Source organism: Furipterus horrens, unplaced genomic scaffold, assembly GCF_987537825.1.
Source record: "Furipterus horrens unplaced genomic scaffold, mFurHor1.1.pri manual_scaffold_3, whole genome shotgun sequence".
NCBI lineage: Eukaryota > Metazoa > Chordata > Mammalia > Chiroptera > Furipteridae > Furipterus > Furipterus horrens.
In genome coordinates this window covers 13,316,010-13,328,618 of record NW_028327173.1, presented here as the reverse complement: position 1 = coordinate 13,328,618, position 12,609 = coordinate 13,316,010, and the positions used below count along the sequence as shown (strand labels likewise).

Below are 12,609 nucleotides of genomic sequence, written 5' to 3'. Positions count from 1 at the left end.
GGATGGACTAATGGGGTGTCTTGCGTGTTAGCTCTCAAGCAGCCAGTCAAATAAAAACAAAAGGAAGTGTAGAGGAAAGAGGTAACGCCAAGGCAGAGCTGGGGACTGAGGCCAGGGTTCCCCTTCAGCACCCTCATAATCTGCCCTCTTGCTTTCTTCCAGATTGCCTCAGCTAAACCATCAGATGCGGGTACCTATGTATGCCTCGCTCAGAATGCATTGGGCGCGGCACAGAAGCGGGTGGAGGTGATTGTGGACACGGGCAGCGTGATCCCAGGGGCCCCGCAGGTCCAGGTTGAAGAAGTTGAGTTGACTGTGGAAGCTGGACACACGGCCACCCTGCGCTGCTCAGCCACAGGTGTGGACAGGGGCTGGCACACCGGCAGACGGAGCAGTGGTGCCCTGGCGCTTGGACTTTAGATGCAGGAAATCTGAAGATGGTGTCACGCCTGGGGAGGGGGCTTTGCTGCTGCATGTCCCAGTGATGCCTGAGGTGCCCACTAGTGCCCCCTACAAAGGGGCAAGATCATCCAGGTCCCTCCCTCACCACCCTTACTCCCAGCTGGTCTCCGAGGCAGCCCAGCGACCTCTGCCACCTTCTACTCCACTTCACAGGCAGCCCCACGCCCACCATCCACTGGTCTAAGCTGCGCTCCCCACTGCCCTGGCAGCACAAGCTGGAAGGTGATGCACTGATCATCCCCCGGGTAGCCCAGCAGGACTCGGGCCAGTACATCTGCAATGCCACTAGCCCTGTCGGACATGCTGAGGCCACCATCGTCCTGCATGTGGAGAGTAAGGCGCTTATCTGCCCTCCTTGTTCCACACTGTCTGTACTGCATGGAGGTCTGAGCCACCCTACCAGGCTACACCCCGAACAGAACCCCAGGAACCCCACCTGGAGAGTCCCGTGCACCTCAGGCCCCCAGAGCCCGCCCCAGCCTAAAACCCACACTCCCTCCTGGGACCTTTGATTCCTCATCCCCAGTCTTTGGGCCTCGCCATTCAGTTTCCTTGGTCCTTTGGCAAGTGTCCTGCTCCCATCCTGATCTCTGTTCTCCCCCCCCCATCCCCTGACCCCCACCTCCCACCTCTCTGTCCCCTTTCCCAGGCCCTCCGTATGCCACCACAGTCCCAGAGCATGCTTCGGTGAGGACAGGGGAGACGGTGGAGCTCCAGTGCCTGGCTCATGGGACACCCCCACTCACCTTCCAGTGGAGCCGTGTGGGTGGTGGCCTCCCTGGGAGGGTGACATCCAGGAACGAGATACTCCACTTTGAGTCTGCGGCCCCTGAGGACTCAGGTCGCTACCGCTGTCAGGTCACCAACAGGGTGGGCTCAGCTGAGGCCTTCGCCCTGGTGCTTGTTCAAGGTGAGCAGCCTAACTCAGGCTGGGCCAAAGGGGGTCAGCTTTCCTCCAGGCCCTTTACTTACCCAACAACTGGCATCTGGGGACCCCCACTCAAGGCACAAAGACCTCCCTCCCTCCTGCTGCCCGGAAATCCTTTTCACCCAGTTCTCCAAGGCTTGAAGCAGGCCTGCCTCCTCCAGAAAGACCCCCATCACCAAGTTCTTAGCACCTCTAGTTCTCATGGCTGCATCTTTCCCTTGGCATTGACCTCACACTGCCAAAGGCCGTTCACATAAGTACTCCAGCCTTCTTCACCTGCCAGACTAAGGATGCTCAGGGCAGGGCCTGGACCCAGTCGCCTCAGCAGCCCCAGGCTTGTTCCCCACAGGACCCAGAGGGGCCTCGGAAAACGCTGGACAGTGATGACAATGGGTGTGTGGCAGGGCAGCACCTGCCCCCAGCATTCCCAGGGTTTTTGTGGATTTCCAAAGAATCCAGCATCTCCATGGTCTCCTCTGTCAATTACACAGAACTAAACATGTGCGATGGGGCCCCAAAGTCTAGGAGTGGGAAAGCATGTAGCCCATTGGTCAAGAGCCTGGGCTACCACAAGCCTGGGTTCAGGCATAGTCCTGTCCCTTGATGGTTGTAAGACGTGGCCGAGTCACCTCACACCTCAGTTTCTTCATCTCTAAAGGGGAGACAACCATGCCAGTACATAGACTGACTTAGAAAGGTACACGTATGTAAAGCCCCTGGCACGCAGTAGGCACTTAGTAAATGCTGATGATATGAATCTGCACACACCCTCCCTGCCACCTGTCCCCTGCAGGAGGACATGTAAGTGCCTTCACCATGACCGTAGATCCTCTGCTGTTAGACAAGAGTCTGCGGAAGCAGAGCCCAGTGCCCCACGTGCTCTTACATGTGTTGACTGAATGACTATGAGTAAGCAAGTGAATGAATTTGCCAATGAAAAGTCTTTTCTCTCTGGTCAGAGACGCTACCAGGAGAATGTCATTCCTTGAACGTTACGATGGGGGCTTCCTGGGTCCTGGGGAGGTGTCAGGGATCACACACACACGGGCATCCATGCAGAGCCTCGTACATGTCCCCACAGGCCCCCCTGGCTCTCTCCCCGCCACCGCCATCCCCGCAGGATCCACACCCACCGTTCAGGTCACACCTCAGCAGGAGACCAAGAGCACGGGGGCCAGCGTGGAGTTCCACTGTGCCGTGCCTAATGACCCAGGCACCCAGCTCCGTTGGTTCAAGGAAGGGGGTCAGCTGCCTCCTGGCCACAGTGTGCAGGATGGGGTGCTCCGGTGAGTGGGGATGGGGGCAAGATAACTTGGGCACCCCAGCCCAAGGCGTACAGTGCGCTGTTCGAATACCTGCCCTCTGGGGCTCTGCATGAAACAAGGTCCTTGGGAAAGTCACTTCACTCTCTGAGCCTCAGTGTTCTCAGCTGTACAGTGGGTTATATGAGATCAAAGTGAAATTATCGAAAGCACTTAACACAGTGCTTAGTTAATAGTGGCCCATGTTCGTATTAGTGTATAGAGGAAAGAGAACAGGCTCTGAGGTCAGATATATGCACACGGTCCAGATCTCAGCTCCGCTACTTGATCATTTTTAGCTTGAGCTCTAGACCATAAGCTGTTAGTCTGTGAGTGTGGTGACGCCCACCCTGCCTGCCAGCCTACCTACCCCACATGGTTACTGGGAGACTAGAAGGATTTCGGACAGCTTTGAACTCCCCATGCAATTGCAAAGCATTCTCATCAATTGTTTTTATTCACTGATGACTTGTTTTTCCTTTACAGAATCCAGAACTTGGACCAGAGCTGCCAAGGGACGTACGTTTGCCAGGCTCATGGACCATGGGGACAGGCCCAGGCCAGTGCCCAGCTAATTGTCCAAGGTGAGATGGTGGCTCAGGCCTCTGCTGAGAGCAGGGGACAGAGATGAGGGGCACAGGGACCATGTTTCCCAGGAAATGCTTGTTTATGAATAGAGAGAATGATCCGATTGTAGCTTGCTTGTGTCTAGCATAGAATAAGGGGGCTTGACAAGTATTGCAAGGGAAGGAGGAAGAAGGGAGATGGGTGGAGTGAGTGGGTGCTGGGACAACCCAAAGAAGAAGGGCTGTGGGTACACAAGTGAGTAAAGGAATAAACAGAAGAGCAAACAAGTGTGTTCGTGCATGAGCGCACAAAAGAGAGAAGAAGAAACGAATGAATGCCTAGGGCTCCGGCGCTCACCTTTCCCTGGACCCTGGGGCCTGGCCTCACGCTCGCTGCCTTTGCCTCCTCCTCCCCAAGCCCTGCCCTCGGTGCTCATCAACATCCGGACCTCCGTGCAGACCGTGGTGGTCGGCCACGCTGTGGAGTTTGAGTGCCTGGCCCTGGGGGACCCCAAGCCTCAAGTGACGTGGAGCAAAGTTGGAGGCCGCCTGCGGCCTGGCATCGTGCAGAACGGAGGCATTGTCAGGATCGCCCACGTGGAGCTGGCCGACGCTGGACAGTACCGCTGCACTGCTACCAATGCCGCCGGCACCACCCAGTCCCACGTGCTGCTGCTCGTGCAAGGTGAAGGCCGACAGGGACCTCTGCGGGGGTCGGGAGCATGCCAGGGGCTTCTTGTGCTGCTGTCTCCTGCCCTTCCTGCTTTATATCCTTTCCACTCTCTTGAGCATGTTCCGTTTTGTGTATTTAAGGGGCAGATGTCATAGCTAGTGGGGGCAGCAGGGGATAAGAGTGAGGGTTCCTCTGGGGCAGGCTGGAACTTGCAGGAAAAGGCTACACCAAGGGGCATCAAGAGGAAACCGGATATGTAGTTCCTCCCTACGGAAGCACCTGCCATTATGAGGGAGACCTACAGCCCAGTCTGAGGGCAGAGATACGTAAACACCAAACAGACATAACAGAGAGGAAAGCAGGGGCAGTGGATGCAGGGTAGGCAGAAATCTGTGCTTTCTTCAGAGGGAATTCCTCTGCACCCCAAACCCTATGCCTTGCCGCTTAACTTCCTGGCCCACACTGCCCTAGTACCCCTTTCTCAGGTCCCCAAAGGGCTGCACCATGTTCCGCCCAGGTGTATCAAAGAGTCTGGGTCGCGGAGTCAAATGGACCTGTCCCTGATCCCTGACTGCCCCGTTCCACCTTTGCAACCAGGAATCAACATACATTTTTCCCTCTAAGCCACAGTTTCCTCATCTGTGAAAGGAGGGCAGACTGTTTCCCTTCACGAGATGATGTGAAGATTAAACAAGGCAGGTGTAGGCTGGGCTCACAAAGGGTGCCTGTCATAAGGTTGATGGACTCTGTCCCTTTCCTCCCTCTTAGCTCTGCCCCAGATCTCAACACCCCCAGAGGTCCGTGTGCCTGCTGGTTCTGCAGCTGTCTTCCCCTGCATGGCCTCCGGCTACCCCACTCCTGACATCACCTGGAGCAAGGTAAATGCCCGGCAGGGGACCAGTGGGCATGCCTGAGGGTCAGCGACCAGGTCTTCACCATCTCAGTGCCCCTACGACCTGGACCAGGCTTGGCACAGAGTGCTCAGGGACTGAGGGTGGACCTGGGACAGACGCGGGAGACAGGCCCTATCGAGGTGCAGGCCCAGACCAGGGTCCAAAGTGTGGGTGTGTTTGCAGCTGGATGGGAATCTGCCGCCTGACAGCCGTGTGGAGAACAACATGCTGATGCTGCCCTCGGTCCGACCCCAGGACGCAGGCACCTATGTCTGCACTGCCACTAACCGCCAGGGCAAGGTCAAAGCCTTTGCCAATCTGCAGGTGCCAGGTAAGACAATTCCTCCGACCCTCGGGATTGGCAGTGCCCTGCCCGCTGAGTGGTGGGCATCATCTCTGTGTTCTCTGCCGACAGAGCGGGTGGTGCCCTACTTCACGCAGACCCCCCGCTCCTTCCTGCCACTGCCCACCATCAAAGATGCTTACAGGAAGTTTGAGATCAAGATCACCTTCCGGCCTGACTCAGCTGATGGTGAGCAGGCGAGAAGCTGATTTGGGGGGGACTGGGGTAGGGAATCTCCTGGTGTAACTGCCATCCTGGTATGAGCCCTGCAAGTCCCAAGTCCTCTTCACCTCCCTCATCCCTCCCTGTCCCGGAGCCCCCAGGCCTGCCCCTCTAGGCCCTCTTTCACGCCTCCTCTCTTCTCCACCCCCGCCTCTGTGACATCTCCCAGCTGAGCCGCCCTGTGGTCCCTCTGCCATTGGTGCAGCAACACCCAAGCCTCCTGTCCCACCTTCCCAGTCTTATCTCTGCTCCTTCTTCCCTCCTCCTTCTCCCACCTCTCACTCTTTCCTCCTCTCTCTCTCTCTCTCTCTCTCTCATCTGTCTCCTCCCACCTCTTGCGGGTCTCTGACTTTCACTGTGCAGGCCTCCTTCTCTACTCGGGTGAGTGTCTGCCTCCATCACCTCGTTCAGGTAGACCCCACAGTGTGAGTGAAGCAAATTCGGTCTCTCTAGGAGCCGTCGACAAGGCCTTCTATCTAGGGCACCGTCCTGAGGTGGCGCGGCGTGTGCCAGAGGGAGGGACAGCTGTTAGAGTGGAGGGCTCACAAGCGTGGGCGATTCGTTCTTGGGCTGGGAAGACAGTTGGCTGGGAGACCCTTACACAGCTGTGCCCACCCAGGGATGCTGCTGTATAACGGGCAGAAGCGGACCCCAGGCAGCCGCGCCAGCCTAGCCAACAGGCTGCCCGACTTCATCTCCTTTGGCCTCGTGGGTGGAAGGCCCGAGTTCCGGTGAGACCCTTGCCCTCCATGTTTACAGGGGGCAGAGGGCCAGGGGGCTAGACTTCGGGGCTTTAGTCCGACGCACACCACCCTGGGCTGAGTTGCACATGGAGGTCCTGGAGGAAGGCCACGTGGCCATTACCATCGGTGCCGCTCAGCCGGCGGGAGTAGGCACAGTGTGCCAGCCAGTGGAGGAGAAGGAGGCAGCCTGCGACCTGCACAGGAATACTGAGTGGTGCTCAGTGCGTCCTTGGGAAGTGAGACCGCTGCAGTCCCGGACTCATTCCGTCGTTGAGCTGAACGCTTGCTATGTGCCAGGCACTGATACAGGATAAACAAAGCAGTCAAGTCCTGGCCACTGTGGGAGTGTGCGTCCTAGTTGGGGAACACGAGCCATGAACAAAGAGGAAAGAAACGAGGTGATCTCAGAGGAGGCCGGGCTCAGAGGAACCGTGAGGCTGCAGGGCCCCGGGACCAGGGGCAGTTAGAACCCCGGAGGCTGCTCTGGAGGCGCTCCCAGGACAGGGGTATGGGGAGGAGAGAGGAGCTAGAGAAGGCCCAGGGATGGGGCGAGCTGGGGGCAGGTCGTGGGGTAGGAGGACAAAGCAGGGACAGAAACTGGAGCAGGACTGTAGGGAACGGTGATGTCACCTTTGCCCAGGCTGGGCCCTCCTTACAAACATTCTCTCTCCTGCCCTGGCCCTGCCCCACGGAGCAGGTTTGACGCAGGCTCAGGCATGGCCACCATCCGCCACCCCACACCGCTCACGCTGGGCCAGTTTCACTCCGTGACCCTGCTGCGCAGCCTCACCCAGGGGTCCCTGGTGGTGGGCGGCCTGGCCCCAGTCAACGGGACCTCCCAGGTGAGACCCAACCCACCCCCTGTTCCTAGCCCCTTCCCCACCCCCGCCCAGCCTACCTGCCATTTCTGACCGTTCCACTCCCCAGGGCAAGTTCCAGGGCCTGGACCTGAATGAGGAGCTCTACCTGGGTGGCTACCCCGACTACGGCGCCATCCCCAAAGCAGGGCAGAGCGGTGGCTTTGTAGGTGAGCCCCCACCCCTTCTCCAGCCCTGACCAAGCCTTACTGGCTGGCTGGCAGAACCCATGAGAGGACATGGCTGGGATTGGGCCAGCCTCCCAGCACCCCCGCCCTCACTCACCCACCTGCCCACCCCCCAGGCTGTGTTCGGGAGCTACGAATCCAGGGTGAGGAGATTGTCTTCCACGACCTCAACCTCACAGCGCATGGCATCTCCCACTGCCCCACCTGTCGGGACCAGCCTTGTCAGGTAACCCCCCACCCCCCATGCCGCCTGTGGCAGGGCCCTGTGGGGAGTGGGGGAGGGTCAGAGTGTTCTCGGCCTGACTTCTGGGGGCTGCCTTACAGAACGGGGGCTGGTGCCAGGATTCGGAGAGCAGCAGCTACGTGTGCATCTGCCAGGCCGGCTTCACCGGAAGCCGCTGTGAGCACTCCCAGGCCCTGCACTGCCACCCAGGTGCGTATCCACTCCTCCTGATCACTTGCACCCCTGGGTGCTTGCCTGTGCCCCTTCATATCCACTCGTAGCCCACCTGCTGACTGTACTTACCACACGCTGCCACTCTTACCCAAGTACTGACCAGTCCTCGTAGATGCTGGCTGTCATCACTGCCACCCTAATACTCAGTCTGCCTCCCATCTCTGCTGCCCAGAAACGTACCCCCAAACTGATGCCCAGGTACTCACCCCCCCACTCACAGTGCAACCCAGGTAACTGCCACCCTCCCATCTATTACCGAGGCCCTTGCCCCATTACCTGCCACCCAGGCACTCGTCACCCCCATACAGTTGTCCAGGCACAGTCTGTCAGGAACACGGCAAACACACAGAATCACTCACGTACTTCCCCGTTGCTCTCCCCCTGCCCGGCCTCCTCTAGACCCCCGTTGCTCTAATCCATTCCCCCTCCTCAGTCTGGCCAAATGCTGGAGAGCCAAGGCCCCTGGGGTACAATAAGTAGGGCTTTGGCATCAGGACCCCCACCCTCCCTCGGGTCACCTCAGTGTCCTTCTTGTGGCCTGTGTGTCCCCCCAGAGGCCTGTGGACCGGACGCTACCTGTGTGAACCGGCCCGATGGCCGAGGTTACACCTGCCGCTGCCACCTGGGCCGCTCAGGGATGAGGTGTGAGGAAGGTGAGTAGAGCCCAGACTGAGACCCCCAGGGGTCCCAGTAAGAGTGGGGGAAGCCGGGCAGGGGCCCTCTGAGGCCACAGTGGGTCCAAGGATGGTAAAATTAGCCTCGAAGTCACTGGCCACGCTTCTGCCCAGTCTGAATCCCTTACACAAGAGCCCTCAAAAGGGGTGTCCATTGTATTGGAGACCCGTCCAGCCTGGTCTGTAGCGCTGGTGGGCCAGGAGTTCCCGCGTACCTACAGCTGTTTCCCAGCTGATCTTGGGCCTCTGGGACAAGAGAGTGAGGTGGGCAGGGGTCCCAGAGTAAGTTGGACCCCTCCTGGGACTCTGGTACCCCCACCCCCCCTGGCTGAGCTGTGGCTGCTGCAGGCGTGACTGTGACCACCCCCTCCATGTCGGGCACTGGCTCCTACCTGGTGTTGCCCGCCCTCACCAACACACACCACGAGCTACGCCTGGACATGGAGTTCAAGCCCCTGGCACCCGACGGAATCCTGCTGTTCAGCGGAGGGAAGAAGGAGCCCGTGGAAGACTTCGTGTCCCTGGCGATGGTTGGTGGCCATCTGGAGTTTCGCTACGAGCTAGGGTCAGGTTAGTGCTGGACACCAAATGCAGATGGTCTCTAGGTGCCAAGCTGTGTGCCCCCCTTGGCTGTCTGTACCCCAAGGAGGCTAAGAGGGATGAATCCAGAAGTCAGACCCATTGACGTCCTCTGCTCATTCACGTTCCTTCTCTGTGTGTGACCTTCGTCAGGTCCTTAGGCCTGCCTCGCAGGTTCCTTGTGGAACACCAGGAGGCTGAAGGAGGTTCCCAGTCCACTCAAGTCCCTGTGTGGGGTGGGGCAGGGCAGGGCAGGGGGTCACCCGCGTGCCCACCCTCCCTGGCATCCTCCCTAGGGCTGGCTGTTCTGCGGAGCACAGAGCCACTGTCCCTGGGCCGCTGGCACCGTGCGTCTGCCGAGCGCCTCAACAAGGACGGCAGCCTGCAGGTGAACGGCGGGCGTGCTGTGCTGCGCTCCTCGCCAGGCAAGAGCCAAGGCCTCAACCTGCACACCCTCCTCTACCTCGGTGGCGTGGAGCCCTCTGTGCAGCTGTCCCCGGCCACCAACATTAGCACTCCCTTCCGTGGCTGCATAGGCGAGGTGAGGAGCAGCTTCCATAAGGCTAGTGGGAAGGGAGGGATGAAGACCAGGCCCCTCTGCCTGCAGCGCGCTGAAGGCCCCTGGGTCTAGAAACTTCCCCTCTGAGTCTCAGTGTCCTCCTCTGTCAAATGGGGATCATTACGCCTAATTTGGATGGTTGTACTGAGGATGGACTGTACTGATGGATGTCGGTGGCACACAGTAGGCCGGCATGCCTGTTCCTCTTTCTCCTACCCTAAAGTTCCATATTACCACTCAAGTTCCAGCTTGGCTCCCAGCTCCCTCTACCGCACTCCTCTCTCTGCTGGTCCTCCGATGCCCGGGCCTCCTGCGTCCCTTGAGTCCTTCAGTGTCCCTATGCCCACAGGTGTCAGTGAATGGGAAGCGGCTAGACCTTACCTACAGCTTCCTGGGCAGTCGGGGCATCGGGCAGTGCTACGACAGCTCCCCGTGTGAGGGCCAGCCTTGCCAGAATGGCGCCACGTGCTTTCCTGCTGGCGAGTATGAGTTTCAGTGCCTGTGTCGAGATGGCTTCAAAGGTATGTAAGCCTGCCCGGGTCGCAGGGGTCGGGGGGCACAGGGTGGTCAGCAGCCACGCCAGCCAATGCCCACTCACCTCTGCCACGACTCACAGGAGACCTCTGCGAGCACGAGGAGAACCCCTGCCAGCTCCGTGAGCCCTGTCTGCATGGCGGCACCTGTCAGGGCTCCCTCTGCCTCTGTCCCCCTGGCTTCTCTGGCCCACGCTGCCAACAAGGTAACTGCCCTGGCTTCTTTCCACCTCCCTGGACAGACTGCCCACTGTTGTCAGTGCCCACTGACCGGACCCTGCCTTTCTCCATAGGCTCTGGCCATGGCACAGCAGAGTCTGATTGGCATCTTGAAGGCAGCGGGGGCAATGGTACGTATTTGCTGCGGCCAGCGGAGGAGCTGAGCAGGCTCGTCTCCTCCCTCGTGGCAGGTCGCTCAGTCCCCTTCTCCAGTTGCCCCACAGCCTTAATTCTAGCCTCTAAGCAGAACAGGTCCATGTGAGAGGCTCACTGGGCACATATAGACAGAATAAAGAAGAGCAAAGCCACACAGAGCTGGGTCCTACCATATACTTACTGGCTAGGTGACCTTGGGCAGGCCCTGATACCACTCTGACCTCAGTTTCTTCCTCTATTCACACATTCTGTCAACATACATCTGTTGTGTGCTCATCCTGGTCCTGGGAGCAGTGACTAGAAGAGGAATAAGGCAGAACTCTTGTTTTCAAGGATTCCACAGTCTATTCAAAAGTAATAATATTGGTTAAAAAATGAATGTTCATTGAACATTCACAGATACTGTGCTGCTTTATAGATATTATCTTATTATTTATCATGAATGTAGTAAATAAGAGAGGTAGTGGTATAGTGGGTAAGAGCATGGACTCTGAAGCCAGTCTGCCTGGCATCAAATCCTAGCCCTGCGACTTGGTAGCTATGTAACTTTGAGTGAGTCACTCAGCCTCTCTGGGCCTTAGGTTCTTTATGCATACAATGGAGAGAAGCAACATCCTTCCACAAGGCTTTGGATGAAATTTTGTGTGGCAGTAAAATTTTTTAATGTATTTAAAATGCTTAGAACAATTTCTGGTCCAGAGTGGGTATAAAATGTAGGATTATTCTAAGGATCCAGTTAAATGATGTTTATAGGTGGATGTGAAACTCCTTGCACAGTGATTGGCATATCATTTGGTAGAAGGTAGCAAAGTATCCCCAATTCTTGTAGCCACCAGGCCCACAGGAGCCAGAGCTGGCCTCTGGGATGGGTCTGAGCAGGTATGGCTGGGCTTGTTGGGGTCACAACAATATGGACGTTGGAGCCAAAAGGTCCAGGTTGCCATCCAGGCTTCCCACTTCCTATGCAAGTTACTCAGGTCCGCCCCACCCCACCCCTGAGCCTATCTTCCCATCTGGGAGATGGAAGAAATACAAAGGTGCTGAACCTTTCAGGTGCTATGAACTTAGGTGACCAACTGTCCCAATTTCCTCTGGACTAGGGGTTTTTAGGGATGTGGGACTTTCAAAGCCAAAACCAGGACAAGAACTTTGCAAAGAGGGATGGTTGCTCACCCTACCTCAACCTATTGACTGCTTTAAAAAAAAAAAATGCCTAGGAAACCAATTAACTGAAGTAAGATTGTCAAAGTATTTTAAATTTTCTCAATTGTAACCTATGTACTTCTTTATTAACACATTAAATAACAGGATCTAGTGCTGGTCCTAATAGCTAACACAATGTCAGTAAGTATAAACAATGTTTTGTGGTAGTTGCACCTACCGTAATTTGTGAAGGACATCTTTTAGTGAGAAAGTCACAGGCCCTCCTGCTACTCCTTTAGTTTGTCGCCTACATGCATAATTAAAGGAACTGCCAAACTTTAGTGAGATGTGAGTGAACACAGAGCCATAATGTTTCCTGTCCAAGTTCACAGGCCCCTGAATTCTGTCCACAGCCCCCTGGGTCTCCAGGGACTGCAGGTTCAGAGCCCTCTGGTTGTATGTGTCGGGGCAGAGGTGGGGCTGGAGGAGCTGCTGCCAGGTGGATGCTCCGAGCAGGTGAGCAGCTGTCTCATGTCCCCCTTTTCTCCCACAGATGCCCCAGGACAGTATGGAGCCTATTTCCATGATGATGGCTTCCTAGCCCTCCCCAGCCATGTCTTCTCGAGGAGGTAAGATGGGTGTTGGGAGAGCCTGTGGGCCCGGGGAGGGGACAGGTTGCAGGGAGGGGAATGGGAATTTGGGACGGCTGCCCGCTCACCTACTGCCCATCCCCCCCAGCCTGCCTGGGGCACCTGAGACCATCCAGCTGGAAGTTCGGACCCGCACAGCCAGCGGCCTCCTGCTCTGGCAGGGCACAGTGAGTGTGGGCGTCAGGCCCAGGACCGGGGTGTTCCAGCCCCCTGGTGGCCGGGGCGGTGGGAAGGAGAAAGGCAGAGGCCGCAGCCGTAAGGAGCCTTGGCTCTCCTGGCTGGGGACCCCAGAGACCCTGTGCTTCCCTGCAGGAGGTGAGAGAGGCCAGCCATGGGAAGGACTTCATCAGCCTTGGGCTTCAGGATGGGCACCTTGTGTTCAGGTGGGTCCTCTCCCTTCCCTGGCCCCCTTCACCCCCTCAGTGGCTTCCTCTCTGGTCAGTCCCATGGCTCCTCTCACAAG

The 12,609-nt window shown here is 57.6% G+C and overlaps 1 protein-coding gene across 1 annotated transcript in view; it reads left to right on the top strand.

Annotated features, from left to right (window-relative positions):
• HSPG2 (heparan sulfate proteoglycan 2) overlaps positions 1-12,609 on the top strand; it is a 96,061-nt gene that overhangs the window by 81,524 nt on the left and 1,928 nt on the right. The window contains exons 76-99 of the mRNA XM_090268743.1: positions 163-358; positions 616-795; positions 1,112-1,372; positions 2,472-2,676; positions 3,178-3,275; positions 3,676-3,942; positions 4,699-4,808; positions 5,007-5,154; positions 5,239-5,355; positions 5,752-5,769; positions 6,008-6,119; positions 6,829-6,973; positions 7,059-7,158; positions 7,293-7,402; positions 7,501-7,609; positions 8,188-8,286; positions 8,656-8,877; positions 9,183-9,427; positions 9,795-9,966; positions 10,062-10,184; positions 10,272-10,328; positions 12,050-12,125; positions 12,235-12,313; positions 12,459-12,529. Of these exons, the coding sequence (XP_090124869.1) occupies positions 163-358; positions 616-795; positions 1,112-1,372; positions 2,472-2,676; positions 3,178-3,275; positions 3,676-3,942; positions 4,699-4,808; positions 5,007-5,154; positions 5,239-5,355; positions 5,752-5,769; positions 6,008-6,119; positions 6,829-6,973; positions 7,059-7,158; positions 7,293-7,402; positions 7,501-7,609; positions 8,188-8,286; positions 8,656-8,877; positions 9,183-9,427; positions 9,795-9,966; positions 10,062-10,184; positions 10,272-10,328; positions 12,050-12,125; positions 12,235-12,313; positions 12,459-12,529 (3,320 nt within the window). The remainder of the gene's footprint in view (positions 1-162; positions 359-615; positions 796-1,111; positions 1,373-2,471; positions 2,677-3,177; positions 3,276-3,675; positions 3,943-4,698; positions 4,809-5,006; positions 5,155-5,238; positions 5,356-5,751; positions 5,770-6,007; positions 6,120-6,828; positions 6,974-7,058; positions 7,159-7,292; positions 7,403-7,500; positions 7,610-8,187; positions 8,287-8,655; positions 8,878-9,182; positions 9,428-9,794; positions 9,967-10,061; positions 10,185-10,271; positions 10,329-12,049; positions 12,126-12,234; positions 12,314-12,458; positions 12,530-12,609) is intronic.